A 16,525-nucleotide genomic window follows, 5' to 3' on the forward strand; every position below is an offset into this window, starting at 1 on the left:
TTAATTAATTTTTATAATGTTTTTATAATGTTGCACTATTTTGGTGTTGTTAGCCGCCCTGAGCCCGGCTTCGGCTGGGGAGGGCGGGATATAAATAAAATTTATTATTATTATTATTATTAGTTAATGCCATCACCCTCATATTGCAGAGGTAACAGTGGCTTGAGTTAGACCACAATAAGAATCGCCAAACTAATACTTTGTTGACTTGCCCTAACTTTACTCAGACTCTTGCTAAATTCAGTGAGAGTTATGACTGCAGCCTTAGCTGTCACACTATACTGACTTAGTCTTTATTTCCAAAATGTTCTATCCTTAAAGCTACGTATTTATTTATTCAGCAGTTTTATCTTGCTCCTTAACAATAAATCCTCTGGGCAGGGTACAAATTAGAAATATAACCTAAAATGAAAACACCAGCTAAAACATCATTATCCTTAGAATAAATCAGCATAAAACCAGTAGTGCCCACGGTCTAAAAAGTACTCAGACATGTTTTTTAAATGGAAAAGTCTGGGTTTAGAAGTTAAAAAGTAAATGACTGAAATCCCTCAATAACTGCTTTGGTGATTGCCCATAATCATAAGTTCAGCAGTAAGGGGGAGATCTAGGAAAAGGTTGAGAGCTATATTTTTGGAAGTTCTGCTGAATGGACAATCCTAAAAGAATCCCTGGAGGACTGAAGAGAGTTTTAAGGTTAACTAGGAAGATAGAGGTCTCTGGTAGTTATGATTGTTGCTCCTATTTAAAATATATGTTTATAAGCCACCATTACGTACCATGCAGAGAATTAGGATAGAAATAATAATTTATTAAGTAAACAGTTCTTCACACAGCCACAAGTGCAATGCAACATTCAGAAATGCATTATGAATACAATAGACAGTTCATTCTTTATGGTTTCAGTTCAACACTTGCTTCATCTCCACCCCTAATTACTGTGCAGTATACAAGCGTTACCCTAAATATACACTGTGGCTTCCTTTTAAACCAACTCCTCCTGCAACACCTTGGCATGTTTGCAAAGACTATAATAACAAGCAGCCAGCTTCCTTCTTTCATGACTAATGTGGTTTTACTGGAACATTCACAGGTTCTCAAAAGTGCAATCCTAAATATATTGTTACAAAAGTTGGGTGCCTGTCCTTTTCTCTGCCAAGTGGTGGCAAGAGCCCATGGGGTCCCAGGCACACACACAGGGTCTGTGTCCCTTTGGAGAATAGAAGGCATGGCAGAGACTGTCATGCTTTAAGAAATATGATTTATTCACCTATTTACACCTTCAGTCTGCATGAAGGGAGTCCAGATCTTACGGCTTATACATTTCCAGAAGCGGCAGTGCAGGCAACCTTCAGTCTGCCTCCCTCAAAGATGGATCCTAGCTCCTCTCCTTTCTTCCTCTCAGAAACCCCTTGCCTTCCCCCAGAGCTGTTACCCTGGCAACCTCCCAAATCCCCAGTCTCTGTTCACACCTGGGGGAAGAAGTTAATGGCCCTCTATTGTTTCTCTGGCTCAGCCTGGTTGGTTTGCTGGCACAAGCCAACCCAGGAATTCCCTGTCTAGCACAACTCTACAGTTTATGTTTTAATCCATATCCCAATTAATCCAAATCCTAGCATTATTCATTCCTAGGGTTTAGGGGAACACCCCCCATCTATAACAATATTAACTTTGAATAAATCCCATTGCTCTGTAGGAGAATATCTGCTTTGCATACAGGTTCCAACCCTGCCCCTGTAGACAGACATATCTCAAGTCACTTGGCTGCTAAAAGCATTGTCAGCTTGCTCTGAACAGGGTAGCAGTTTTCTAAGTCAAAAGATGGGAGGCAAATATCCTGAGCAACATGGTGGGAAGACCACTCCCCTTCCCAGGGAGGTGGAGTTGTGGGCGGGCATCCGTGACCTTCCTGTGCATCATCGAGACTCTAAGCTGCGTCATGCCCTCTGGCTGACCAATCAGGTGATCCAGGGGGCGTGACCGCTGCAGGCAGTTAGGCATTGGGTAAGCCTGGTTCATGGAAAGGGGAGGTTATTGCCTCCAACTGCCTCTCCTCGTTAAGGGTATCCCAATAAAGGGATCTGGGGGTGTGGATCCTGTCTGAAGCCTGGGTGTGGGCCAGGGCCATGCCACAACCTCATCGGGGACCCTGGGGGATGCTCTTAATTTATTTATATCAAACGGCTCCCCCTATCGGTGGTTGACCCTTAAGAGACTTCCTGCAGTTGACCTATAAGACTTCCTGCGGGCATGCAGGAGTCAGGATATAATTGGTTTCACCGAATGTCTAATCCAAACCACTCACATCTGTAACCAATAAAGCTGTGGCCTTATTTATCCCATTAGGTAAAGTTACCCCTGACCATTAGGTCCAGTCACGGACAACTCTGTGATTGCGGCGCTCATCTAGCTTTACTGTAGCCAGCACAACTAAGCCGCTTCTGGCAAACCAGAGCAGCGCATGGAAATGCTGTTTACCTTCCTGCTGGAGTGGTACCTATTTATCTACTTACACTTTGACGTGCTTTTGAACTGCTAGGTGGGCAGGTGTTGGGACCGAGCAACGGGAGCTTACCCCGTCGCGGGGATTTGAACCGCCAATGGCAAGCCCTAGGCTCTGTGGTTTAACCCACAGCGCCACCCGCATCCCATATAGCCCATTAACTCAAAATATTTGTGTCCGTGTGTTTATTATCTAAGTGGAATGGTGGGCCCCTGGGCCTTGCCAGGCAGGTTACTTAATCAGAAAGCAATGCAAGACAGAGGATACCCAAGGTCTGTCCAGTTTTAGTTCTAATTTTAATTCATTAACAAATATCCATCCCATTACTTTTCTCTTGCCCTATCTTCCATCCTAACTCCAACATACTTCCATTTTGCACTGTAGGCTTTCAAAGTATAGGACTATAATACATGTGGGAGGGAGAGACTTGGCTCACCCCAATACACACAGTTTTCAGCCCAGGGTGGAAGGAGGCCAGGACACTGGAGCAGACCCGAGACTGGATTTAAAACACACACCCTGTTAGTCACAGACACCAAAAAGCAGCTCCACTTACGTTTGTTCAGAAGGCTTGGTGAAAATGCCTGAAGAGCAGCTCAAAGACCACATTCAGTATTGCTTTCCAACACCAAAGAGAAGCTGGCTTGCAACATCTACCGTATTTTTCCAAAAATGAAGGGGAAATGTGTGTGCGTCCTATGGGGCGAATGCAGGCTTTCGCTGAAGCCTGGAGAGCAAGAGGGGTTGGTGCGCACCGATGCACCGGCTTCTCGCTCTCCAGGCTTCAGGAAGCTATCCGCAAGCCTTGGGAGCCCGCAGGAGTTCCCACGGCTTGCGGAGAGCTACCTGCATCCCTGCGGATAGCAGTCTGTTCTGGGGGCTGGGGTCGGGGGAAGCCCCAGCCCTGCGCCTGGGGGGGGGAAATAATTTTTTTTCTTTATTCCCCCCCCAAAAAAACCTAGGTGCGCCCTATGGGCCAGTGCGCCCTATGGGGCGAAAAATACGGTATATGAAAACAAAGAAATAAACAGCCAGCCACCATTCCAGCCCCTAAGTCAATAGACCAAACCTCATTGTTGTTAATAAGAATAAAGCAAACCCCTAATAGTTTAGTTCATTCATGTTTTGACGGCGTGCCATCATAATAGTTGTCTCAAACTTTTCGGGATGCAGTAGACTTTACATTAACTTCATTCTGATTCACTGTTGGATAGTAAAAAAACCCTGGGCTTTTGGACATCTGGAAAATGGAGCTTTTGGCACAAAGAAAGGTATGTGAAGCAGCTTGTTATTCACATTGCCCAGGAGACAGCCTAAACTCTTTCTAACAGGTACAGGTTAAACTCATACTGCAGCAAGTCATTCTGTACACCAGGGGCAACCATTGTGTTGTTTGACTGCAACTCCCATGATCCTTTATGAGTGATCATGCTGGCTGGGAATGAAGGGAGCTGTAGTTCAATAATATCTGGAGGTCATCATGTTGGCTATCCCCGATGTAGACCGTTAGCAACAAGCAACCCAGTTGAATCAGGATGGAAGGGAGAGAGAGAGAGATCGCATACAATAGCACATTTTCATGAGTGAGTTGACAGATTTTGTAGTGTAGCATATTAGATACTTTCAAATATAATAACATAAGAGAAGCCTATTGCATCACTCTGTTCTCACAGTGGCCAACCAGATACCTATGGGAAGCCCAGAAGGAGGAGATGAGCACGAGTGGAAAGTCCAGCAACTGGTAGTCAAAAGCATTACTGCTTCCAATCGCAGAGGCAGAACAAGGCCATTGTGGCTAGTAGCTGCTGATAAGCTTTACCTCCATGATGGGCTTTTCCTCCATTAATTTGTCCAGAAGCCTAAGTCACCCTCCTGGTCTTTGTGTGCAGCCTCCCAGCCAGCACACATGCAGTTCTCTCCGCTTCCTGCTGCTTCATCCCAGAACCCTTGCCAAATGCAACCCCCACTGCCGTTTACATCACCCTCACCCCCGGCAATCTCCGTTTCAAATGCCTCCTGCAAAAGGAGTTTGTGGCTGAAGTAAGATCTGGTCTGACCTTTCTTACAGTTCCCCCTATTAGTTGTTACTTGTCATCCCCTCCTTCTAGTTGATTTTTCTCAGCTGAGGTGCAGGCGAACCATCAGACAGGATTCTCCACTTGAACAACTTGCTATTTGTTTTGCCTCTCTGTTCAGCAGCAACCAGGTTGCCGAGACCAGATCTGCCACTGGTTGTTGAGTTTTGGCTTGGTGTATGGGCTCTGCATGTCAAAACCCAGCACCTTTAGTTGTGCATAAAACACACATGTCTGCAGTGTGCCAGTAAGCAGACATATTACAAGTCATAAATAGTCTACTAAGTGAAGTTTTGCCAAGGTCCCAGGGTATATAGTTTGAAAGCTCATGAAGTCACTACCTTGCTGAAGCTAAGCAGATCTGGTTCTGGGTCGGTGCCTGGAAGGATGACTGTCCGCAAACCACATGTATACCACCTTGGATTCCATAGTGGGAGAAAGGTTGGACAGAAATGTAAGAAAAAAAAATGAAAAATGACTTATCACCTTGTTTGCTGCAGTATGTTTTGTCACCCACTTGGAACAAAACTTGAATTGGGCTTGCCTTAGTAATTATTAGTATAAATACAGAAAGCATTTATTAAGCTCTTCAACATTTTCTCCCGTTTTACTTGCACAAGTTTCATTTCCACAAGTGCCAAGGAAATAATGTTTATAAACAGAATGTATTTTATTTATGTCATATCAAGGAGATACAACAATATGCAACTTAAACACTGTTGTAATGCTAAAAAAAGGATCAAATAATTTAAAAAATACACATGCATATAAAATCTAATATAAAAATGCAAGAAACACAAGATGAACTTTATGACATTTTATTCTGGTGTTAATCTCTAAAATATAGCAACATAAAAACTAAATTTATCCAAATATCAGCTACCGTCAAGAGCTTATATTCATGTACATAAACATGAAAACTGCTACATTTACTGAACTGTTGACACATGTAGATACATCTTGCAGTTTTCAATTTACACACAAAATAAGAATTATAAACATTAACAATTATTGTAACTCTGCATTTATGTAATCTAAAAACAAAACCCAGAACACATAAGGGATTATGTTACCATTTGACAAACTTCAGTCTGTAGCAACAACACAACAAAAAATAGTAACCTATCCCCTAAAATGTACATTAACATTTTTGGCATACAAGAGTTTTTGTTGCAAACCTTACTGGGTTGGAGTGGGAGCACATGTTTAACATGCTCCTCTTGAAGTTAAAAGTGCCTGACTGACTCATACCCAATGGTCACATCTGCACAACCTGGAATACGCTTGAGCTAGCCTTGGACTTGTGCACTTCTAACTCCTATGTTCTTGTCTCAGAGAGCCACGAGAAGTTTGGAAGTGTTTTTTCTGCTTTTAGTTAGCTATAGTTTGTTATATTGTCTGGACCAACAAACTGTAGTTAACATTAACTCTGCTATACAGTCGTATCTTCAAAGTTGAACAGAATCCATTTCGGAAGTCTGTTTGACTACCAAAACGTTTGGAAACCAAAGCGTGGCTTCTGGTTGGCTGCAGGAAGCTCCCAAAAGAACTTCAGGCTTTCAAAAGAATGTTCGAAAACTGGAACACTCACTTCTGGGTTTCAATCATTTGGGAGCTGAAACATTCAACTCCCAAGGCATTTGGGAGCCGAGGTACAACTGTACTTAAAAGCCAACTCCAAACTGCTGCTTCTGAAGGCCTTTTTTAAAAATAACCATAGATTAATGTTAACCGTTAACCGTAGTCTGTTGGTCCTGAGAACATGACAAACTAAAAGCAGGAGTCAAAGCTTCAAGTTCCTCCTTCCAACAATGCAAAAAGGTGTGTATGTGCAAGCCTGAAGCTCACATGGGTTCATTCTAGTTCACACACACTGTGATAAGTCATGGTTTAGTGTGTGGGGGGTGGACCAGCTCTTTTGTTTTCTGTGCTGAGTAGTCAACTTTTGGCATAATCCACCACGAGTTCCTCTAGTGCAAATCACATTGGAATTAGAATTTACAAAGGCCCACAAGTTTTAATGAACCTTGCACAAGATTCATTCCAAGTAAATTTGTTCTTTGTCAAAAGTTCACCAGTCAAATTTCCTTGGGTACGATTTCAATTTTGAGATGAATAATTACGAGTAAAAGGGCAAAACTCAACTAAAGGCATGGATAAATATTTTGTAGGAGAACTTCATCTCTTGGGGAAATAATCTTGGGCTTTTCATGGTCTGCCTTTTGCTTGCTGGGACTTTTTTTAAAAAAACAAACAAACCACCAATTTAGTAAGTGAGAAGTTAGCCAGAGTGGAACGACTTGCTTTGAAGAATCAACAAGCAAAAGTACATCCCACTAAAGTCAGAGAAGCTTCTTCCCATGGGAAAGCCAAAGCATATGGAGAAAGCGGATGGGAAGAAAATAAATCCTTGAATTGATTTGCTTTGCCCCTGAGCTTGCTCTTTGCTACCTGTGGGTAACTGCCCTGACAGCCACCATCCAAAACAGAATAGAGAATGCACCATTTTGCACTGAAGTTATGTCTAGTATGCACATACATTACATTAAAGGCAATTAGCCTTCGTCTCAAATGTGTTTGCTCCACAGTCTGCAAACCTTTTCTTTTTTCAGTCCTACTGCTGTTTTAAATCAGCAGAGAAAATAAATTAGGGTTGTCATACGTCCGGAATTTCCCAGACATATCCGGAATACTAGAGCCGGAAGCAGTGTTCAGGCAGAAATCTCAAAACTGTCCGGGGAAATCTGGACGTATGGCAAGCCATGTCTGCATTGTCGTTTTTGGCAATTTCCCTTAAAAAAACTCCATTTTCTTTCACTGTTTGAAATATGGCAAGCCTGAAATAAGTTGCTATTTAGTTTTTGTTTACTTCCCATGGCAAAGGCAGGCAACTTCCTATCATACAGCATGAGGGAGTGGGATGGTTTACCTACTGATGAGACCCATTTCCATTCATTCCATTCAAAACAATTGTCTAACAAAAGGGCTTCTTTTCTGGCCACTGACGCTAGATGAAAATGAACAAAAGCAGTTGTTGGGAGAGATTTTATTTTGGAAAAGAGAAGCTTGGAGAAGAGAGACATTAAATCCCCACATGCTTCCCTCCACAAACACTGATCTCAAGGCTCCATGGGAGAGAGAGAAAGGCGCTGGGTGGGGGTTACAATGGGAAAGTAGTTGGCTGCAAAAGAGTTAAGCACCCACCCCCTAAAAGTACTATAAAAAATAAAGTATATTATCATGCCTTGACATAAGAACTTGCAGGAAGAGTTCACTGGTTATCTATAGTACCACTGTTGCAATTTCTTTCCTACCTTTTTTCTACCTATTTTTATGGCTGTTCATTGTCCCTAAGTAAGAAGTTATCTACTTTGGGTTACGGGGAAATAATTGGTTGTTGTTATCAATCACTTGTGTCAGAATAAAAGAACTGCACAAAAGAGGAATGGCAAGCTGGCTGCGATATCACCTTTTTCACACTGCTGGTTCTGGAAAAAATGATTTAGAACAAACAAAGCAGCAGAAGAGAACTCTGAAGTCTGGAGAAAGATCAAAGCAGTTATAGACAATGCCTAGGCATTTACCTCTTGCTCTTTCAGGCTTATAAACATATAAAAAAAAATTACCACCTGAAAATACACAAGCCAACCGCATCAAATTGAGAATATTTATCCTTCAAGTGTCTGAAAACTTGACATCTGTAAGGAAAAACTGCCAAATCTGTGACTGAATTGAAAATCTGAATAATTCAAATAATTAATTTGGGGCAAGTGTTAGTAACTTGTTGCTGAACTACAATTCCATTCATCCCTGACAATTGGCCATCCTAGCTGGGGCTGTTGTAGTCTAACAACATGGGGGGGAGGAGTTCTCTACTTAACTATATATGGCATTTTCTGAACCCTTTTCCCAATTCACACTCCCCTCTCTCCAAGTGGAGCTTGCTTCTGATCTTGGAGCCAACTGGGGGGGGGGGGAGTATTTTGAGAGGAACAGCATGTGCAGAGGCAACAGTAATTGCTGAGAAGAAAGCACCCTCTTTGTATCTGTTCGCAGGCACCCAATGTTCTAGCTGCTGCATCATCTAGTTGGACCTTCCATTCAAAAATTTTATTATGTGTTTTGCTATCCTAGTTTGCCAAGTTTGCCACTTGTCTTTAAATTTAAAAAAAATCACTGAACACATTTTACTTTGAAATTAAGGGAAAGCTGCCAGACAGAAGTGTCTTGATTGCTGTGGAACGAAAAGTATTATGGGGCAATTGCTGTATGAACTTTCAAGTAATCAGGATACACAGGCTAGCTTTCCAGCTGGTCAGCACACAAATAGAAAGGAGCAGGCAATAGAATATCAACCATGGCAGGCAGTGCAAAGTTTTTTTAAAAAAATTAGCATAGTTACCTTGGGCAGAAATACCATTATTTACGGCAGTGATTCTTCAGCAAAATATCCTCTCATGTTTAAACCATTCAATAAAGTTTTCATTTCAGAATAACATCAACAGAGTTGCTTACTAAATTTGATGTCGTTATTGCAATTAAACACTAACCTACCTTAGACTAAAACAGTTTTAGGGCAATTGTGATCAATACATTTAATACAATTTGCAAAAGTGGTGTCTCAATGGACTTTACTTAATGATTCCAAAGACTCTGAATATTAAATTTGCATGTACATCTAGATTTTTTCCATACATTTGACTTTTATGCACTTGTATTTTTTGTTGTTGTGCTGCTGCACAACTTGTTTAAAAAAATGTATATGCTTAATACATTTGCGTCTTATAAAAAATACCAAACAAATGGGGAAAATAATGTATATATGCATGAACAATTATAGAGTATATGTAACAAATCCATGGCACCAGTGTAAAATGAAGGTCATAACTTCATTAAGATTTTCTGGGATTTTTAGTATGATGTTAAGGACACTTTGTCAGTTGTATAAAGCAAAGGTTCGGCTTTATAACAATTGCTTATAGTTCCCCCCTTTTTCAAAACCTAATGGTTTTACTGGACTATACATAGCATTTTAGTGTTTACAGGTTCAGCTAAGAACATTTGCAGAGATTCAATTTTCCCTAAACAACAAATAATTAATCCTAAAATGAAAGTCTGAAGAGAACTAGTAAACATAATTGAGTTTAAATGTAAACTATTCTCAAATTGAAATGGCAAAATAAAGATTAACATAAATATGTCCACAGGTTAACATAAGACACACAAAAATGTGACATGTTTTAATTTTCTATCAAAACACAATGGGGCAGATAAACATGAATGAAAAAAATGAGAGATTTCCTTTTTTTTTAATAAAGTCTATCCTTTATAGAACTAGTCTTTGGTATTTTAACACTGAATTCTGCCCTTCCATCCACCAATTCCTGCTGCAGACTTATTATTGTAGAAAGTACTTTAGTATTTAAGAGCCAGAAGCGAGTGCCAGACATTACTGACAACTCATTTTGTACTTCAAAATATATATTTCAGAAAGTAGACATGTTCAGTTTCTGTATATCTAACTTGATCATGAGTCTGGTTCTACGAATAACTTTTTTAATAAAAAAAAATCTTAGCTGTTACAGTATCAAAGCAGAAAATACTTTATTTTATTTTTTTAAAAAGAACTATGTATAAAAATATACTGGCCATAAACTCTCCTGGGGAGCAACAGATAATCTGCTAGGAAAGTGTATTTTCCTTCAAGTAAGTCAAGTGGCTGTGATAACGCAGAGATTAATGCATACACAGAGGCTGTCGATGATAAAGTGGCAATGCGTAACAATCTTGCAGTGTGTTATAAAGGTGCGATCGCCTGCAGTTCTTCAGTGCGGATATGGCAGTGAAGTTCTGCTTTACATATTCCAGGCACTAAGGATTTGGTGGCAGCAAGCAAAGGAGGTTCTTCTTCTCCTGCAACGAAAAATGTAGAAAATGTCCAGCTATCCAATTAGTTTCAACTTCATTTCAAAATACAGTAAAATACAACATGTAGAAAACATGCAAACAAGCTCTGAATCCCAAAACAATTCCAGGAAAAGAAAGGGAGGCAGGAAAAGACCAGACTTTCCCTGATCCTTCTTTCCCCTGCCCTGTGATCTACCACCAACTGCCCCGTGGGAAGGATCCTAATGGCTTTTTCTATTTTGAATGCTGTATCCAGTTCTGTACATGTGGATTTCCATTTGTGCAACAAGACTTCCCCTTTTTCTCCCCACACACTCTCAGAATCTGTTCTGGAAGATACTTCTGACTCTTTGCAGAAGGGGTTGCGTAGGAGAGGAAAGGAGGAAATTTAGGATAATGTGTAAAAATGGAGAGGTGGGGTCTGAGCTTTGGAGGGATAAATAACATAAGACAAAAGGAGAAGTAGCATACAAAACTTATTCAAAGCTGTCTGTAGACCAAAGCTGTGAAAAGTCTAGTTCTGCGTAAAAAATCACAGGGATCAGTTCTGTTAGGTGAAAAAACCAATAACAAGATTAATCTGTGAAAAGCTCAGCACAGAAAAGCCTAACCCGGTGTAAATTTTAAGCAAGAATGAAGTCTAAAAGAAAGAAACAGCCACACCCAACTTATATGGGGTGGGGGCAGAGTTGAAGTAAATATGGAATTCAGTGGAGAATTTAAAGTTTATTTTCGGTCCCTAGCATCCCAAAACCTCCTGCTACTTGCTGATGTTTTTCTAATTACTGCATAGAATCATACAAGTTGGAAGGGACCCTGATAATCATCTGGTCCAACCCCCTGCAATGCAGGAATATACAGCTGTCCCTTACAGCTGTTGTCCCAATACGTGGTGTTGTCAGCACCATGCCCTAACCAACTGAACTATCCTGCTAATTCTTCATTGCTCACAACTAAAATTTGGTGCTGTATTGTTGAACAGCAGATGAAGCGGGAACATTATTCTACTCAAATGTCCAGTTATATAAATGTTTAGACTGTAACTTGAGTGTAGTTCACTCTCTGTTCCATCTTACCCAGTCCTGATGATGAGGAGACGCTCTCTGCAATGGAACAGGTTTCAATTTGGTCTGCTATGAGTCCTTCCATTAAAGGGAGTGATAATTCAGATGAAGGAACAGAAGAATCATAAATCCCAGAGTCCCTGGGCATATCTGGGAGATTGGCAGCCTTTACGACATGTAGCAATGGCTGAAGAATGCAGCTACTATTCTGAATGTCCTGAGAGTCTCTGTCCTCGCCAAGATTAAAATGTTGCATCACACAATGAGAGTCTGAATTCAAAGGTAGAACAATATTTGCATCTGCTTTCAGGAAGAAATCCCTATCAGTCACTTGTTTACCGACTAAGTCATTTAGTACCAATCCAGAGTCGAATTTCTCCATCACTGGCTCTTGGTAATGTAAAGGAGGTGGGCGGAAGGGAACAAACTGCTTTTCAAACCAGTCTGGCTCCTGGTCAATATACTGGTGCATGTTGCAAATGGCGACATAAAGAGACCGCCCAGATTTGCTCCTGAAATAATTCCTTTTGCTGATGTGTACCGGATACAATTCTGAATCATGAAGGCTAAGGTCTCTGGACTGTAAATGGGAGTAAAGCTGAGGCAGGTTATCCATGAGTTTGTACTTTGTAGTTAAATCCAGAATACCAGGAACATCACCCTCACAGGAGTAATCAAAGTAGACAGCAATGAACTTGCAGAGGTCATGTGAGTTCTGTTTTGCATGGCGCAGCTTCTCTGCTATTATAGCTACAGCGACCAGAAACAGTTCTCCCTTTGCAACATCCTTTTCCTTGGGTCCCTTATGCTTCCAGTTCTTTTTCTCCACAAAGTATTTCATTCCTTTGGAACACACAATGATAATATACTGGGACTCGTTGATTTTTCGATGAAGCCACTCTTTTTGCCCTTCTTTACAAATCCTCAGATCTTCCCATAAGTCTAAAGAAACCTAGAATAAATATTATTAAAACCATCATCTAATGGACTGACATTTACTAAATATGTATTAGTTATGCTCAGTAACTTGTACGTGGCTTTATGCACAGACCTTCATAAGTAGGGATGGAGAATTTGTGGATCTCAAGATGCTGCTGGACTACAACTTCCATCATCCCTGACCGTTGGACATGCTGCGTAGGGCTGATGGGAGTTGTAGTCCAACGGCATATGGAGGGCTACAGGTTCTCCATCACTGCATTATAGGTTTGTCTAAGAAGTTCATACTTTGAGATTATTATTTTTTGAAAGGTAATAATTTCAAGATAATAGGTGTGTATGTATGCATGTGAACGTACACTGCACATACAATCCAGTTTATTATGCATGGTGTAGTGGTTATGAGCGGTAGTTTCGTAATCTGGGGAACTGGGTTCGCATTAATCCTCCACATGCAGCTGCTGGGTGACCTTGGGCCAGTCACACTTCTTTGAAGTCTCTCAGTCCCACTCAGAGTGTTAGTTGTGGGGGAGGAAGGGAAAGGAGAATGTTAGCCGCTTTGAGACTCCTTCGGGTAGTGATAAAGCGGGATATCAAATCCAATTTTTTTAAAAAAAAAATTTGCAAGGTTGGTTTACTTTCCTCAATCCTACATTATAACCCCCACCCAAGAATATAGATGTTTAGTTACACAAAAAGCAGCAGCTTAATTACAGAAGCCACTGTAATACACACTTGGAGCTTCATGACAGTAAGTGCATATGTCAAAGGTATTTGTGTTGAACTGTCCCCAATACTGACGTGAAATTTTCATGCACACAAGATCTGATGGATGGGGCTAAGGTACTTGAGCATTAATTTGTATCTTTAAAAAAAATTGGTACCCTTTCTAAATAAATATGGTTTGTATCCAACCAAGTCATACCCAGAGCAGACTAGTTAAATAAATGGATATTGAATTCAGTGGGTCTACTCTGGGTATGATTTAGCCCTCCTGAAAAGAAACTAAAGCAGAATACAGGCAATGACTTTTACAAAGATTTGACCACTAGAGGTCAGACATGCTGTATAAATCTCTATGCAAAAAATAAATCAGCATTTAAATTCATACAAACACCAATTAATTTAAACCTCACAGAGACAGGATTAACACTGAACAAAGACAACTCTAAATGACTCCTGCAGGCTAATTCCACCCCCTCACTTTTTGCCAAATCTAGCTATTTAAAGTACAAATTTTTGAATATTAAAAGAGTGAGAGAGAAAAACAGAATTATGGGGTTGGAAGAGAGCCTAAGGGTCATCTAGTCCAGGGGTCAGCAAACTTTTTCAGGAAGGGGCCAGTCCACTGTCCCTCAAACCTTGTGGGGGGCCGGACCCACCCTCTCCCAAAAGCACCCTCCCCTCATGAAAGGACCCCTGCCGCCGCCACTCATGCCACCACCACCTCGTCTTCAGCAGTGTCGGCGGCATCCTCTGTCTTGGCGGGGTGCAGAGCCCAGCCCACTAGCCTGGGCAGTGGAGGCAGCCTCTGCACCGCTGCTGCTTTTTCCCTCTCAGCTCTTCCTGCTCGGCCAGTTCTGGGTGCCACCCCTTCCTTCCCGTTGAGCAGGAGGAAGTGGCTGAGCAGGAAGAGCCAAGTGGGAGGAAGCGGCGTCGGTGTGGAGGCAGCGCCAGCATCACCACCCGCCCAGAGGCATCAGCGGCTTCTGATTGGCTGCAGGAGCTTCCTGCAGCCAATCAGAAGCCGCGTCATGTCACAGAAGTCATTCCCCACACAGCAAGGCCTCCGTGCTGCGCCGGTTTAGCACGGGGACTGACAAAGGTGGCAGGGTCCGCATAGTTCGCGTGCCTTAGTTTACCGACCCCTGATCTAGTCCAACCCTTACAATGAAGACTGCCTGAACCAATAGTATATTAAGAGATAGGATTAGGATTCCAGGGCTTTATGGAACCAACATTTCATCAGTATTTTTTTTTCCTTTTTTAAAAAAATTCCATGGTCCACCAATAATCGTTTCATGACTAGGCAACTTCTAGAATCAGCCATTATGAGGCTCATGCTATTTGCATGACACGTTACAGGCTCACACAAGTAAATGCAAAGCACTGGCAGCAGCTACAAAGAGTTTACCTCACAACCACAGAAATCCTGGAGGAAATAGGCAAAACACTGGATGACATTAATGTGCTTCTGACAATCTTTATTGGAATAGCAGATGAACACTTTGGGCCGAGGTCGTTGCCTTTCCACATGGAGGGCAGCAGAATAGGTTGAAGATTCTGAACTCTCCTCATCTAAATGGGAATAGATATTTTCTAAATTGAAACAAAAAGTAAAGGATTTTACTAGCTACATACATACAGGTGCTGCCATTTTTTCCCTGCTTCAGCTTCAAACTTTAGCAGTTTATACATTTGTCTTAATTTCCCAAAATATTCCATTTTCCCTTCCAACTACTTAAAACCAAACCCTCTTCAGCCATTTGACATAGTTGGAAGTCCTTACTGCTTGCCTGTTAAATGAATGTTCACTGACTGTGCCACTGGAGAGCTGCTAATGGAAACATTTGGGTCTAACAGACATGCACAAACAACTCTCTGCAGGTGCAGATTACTGTCATCCTCTACATGCTACAGCTGATTAGGGTTGGCCCTGTCATTAGACACCGTGAGGCAGCTTTCAGGCTGTTTTGAAAAGGCATTTGCTGTTCCACCTCAGGCAACAAGACACCATGGGCTAGCCCTGTAGCCCATATAGCGCAAATGCAGAGTCTCATCCTAAACATTAGAAAAGTACCACCACTGTGTCAAGCAGCAAAGTCCAAAAAAATTAACTTTAGCAATGTAAGCAATTTAACTCTGGGCACAACCTGCAGAAGGGCTCTGGTGATGGTGCAACCCTAGCTTTTCCCAGCCTCCAACCCAAGGACTAAAGCCAGGGGTCGGTAACCAGCCCACAAGCCGTACCCAAACTGAGCCACCCGCTAAGCGAGTCTCTGCACACTGTGCTAAACTGGCACAGCGTGGCATGGGGACTTGCTTTCGTGGTGCTGGAAATCGCATCTGTGCAGACACCAACGCCGGAAATTGCATCTGCACAGACGCAGACACCAGAAATCGCGTCTGCGCAGACGCAGGAAATCATGGGCGCACACGCTCACGAAGGGATCTCCACTGGAATGAACCAGCCCAGGCAAGGTAAACCTTGTTGACCCCTGGACTAAGCCTAGGCAAACCTCAGCCATTGCTGAGGGACCTAGGCAGATGTCTGGGAAATCCCGGACATGTCCTCTTTTTGGGGGCCAACATGCCCATTTAGGGGAAATTTTAACATTTTAAAGGAACTGTTTTGGTTTGGGGGGGGGATTTATTTATTTGCTTGTTTATTTGGCTTGGGCACAGGCTGCTTTGCATACTGCTGCTGCTGCTAGCCGAAGCCGGAGGGAAAAGCACAGGGGCATGGCAGTAGCCCCTTGTGCCCCTTTCTCTGGCTCGGGCAGGCAGTGGCTCGGGCTATCCTCTTTTACTCTTCAAGATATGGCAACCCTAAAGGGACCACATGACCCAGGAACTACATACCAAACTACAAGTACTGCTAAGATTGACTGGAGGAGTTGCAGGAGATATGGTGCACCTCTGGATAAAGGTCACAGCAGTGTCACCCTTTGCTGAATGGAAATTTCACCACCCAAAGATAAGGCTAGGGTTTGCAGAGCAAGTTAATCTCAATGTAGGGTTACAGTTAGGCTGGAGATTCCAGCAGCAAAACAGGGCTGAAGGAGAATCACAGACTTGCAGAGTTGGAAGGGACCACGAGGGTCATCTATTTTATTTATTATATTTATTAAATTTGTATACTGCCCTATATCCGTAAGTGTCGGGGCAGTTCAACCACCCGCAATGCAAGAATATTTCACCCACTTTGGGGCTCAAACCCTGAAATTAAGAGTCACATGCTCCACCTACAAAGCTATCCAGAGCACTTCTAACAACAGAATCCAGCTTTAGAAACAAATATAATAGTAATAATAATT

General features: G+C 42.0%; 1 protein-coding gene and 1 long non-coding RNA gene across 3 annotated transcripts in view; one reads left to right on the forward strand and one right to left on the reverse strand.

Annotated features, from left to right (window-relative positions):
• Positions 1 to 3,423: 3,423 nt before the first annotated feature.
• Positions 3,424 to 9,074, forward strand: LOC309363654. Its single transcript, XR_014165517.1, has 2 exons — positions 3,424 to 3,774; positions 8,635 to 9,074. It is a non-coding gene; the product is annotated as an uncharacterized lncRNA (long non-coding RNA).
• A 1,083-nt stretch (positions 9,075 to 10,157) lies between these two features.
• IL17RD (interleukin 17 receptor D) overlaps positions 10,158 to 16,525 on the reverse strand; it is a 52,713-nt gene continuing 46,345 nt past the window's right edge. The window contains exons 11-13 of one of the 2 annotated variants that reach the window (XM_081899994.1): positions 14,623 to 14,786; positions 11,562 to 12,501; positions 10,158 to 10,491 (exon numbers count right to left, since the gene is read on the reverse strand). In XM_081899994.1, the coding sequence (XP_081756120.1) occupies positions 10,376 to 10,491; positions 11,562 to 12,501; positions 14,623 to 14,786 (1,220 nt within the window). In that variant the 3' untranslated portion in view covers positions 10,158 to 10,375. Of the gene's footprint in view, positions 10,492 to 11,561; positions 12,502 to 14,622; positions 14,808 to 16,525 lie in introns of both variants that reach the window. The other variant, XM_081899993.1, reaches the window with a different exon arrangement.

Source organism: Podarcis melisellensis, assembly GCF_964234715.1.
Source record: "Podarcis melisellensis genome assembly, chromosome: 2".
NCBI classification, from domain to species: domain Eukaryota; kingdom Metazoa; phylum Chordata; class Lepidosauria; order Squamata; family Lacertidae; genus Podarcis; species Podarcis melisellensis.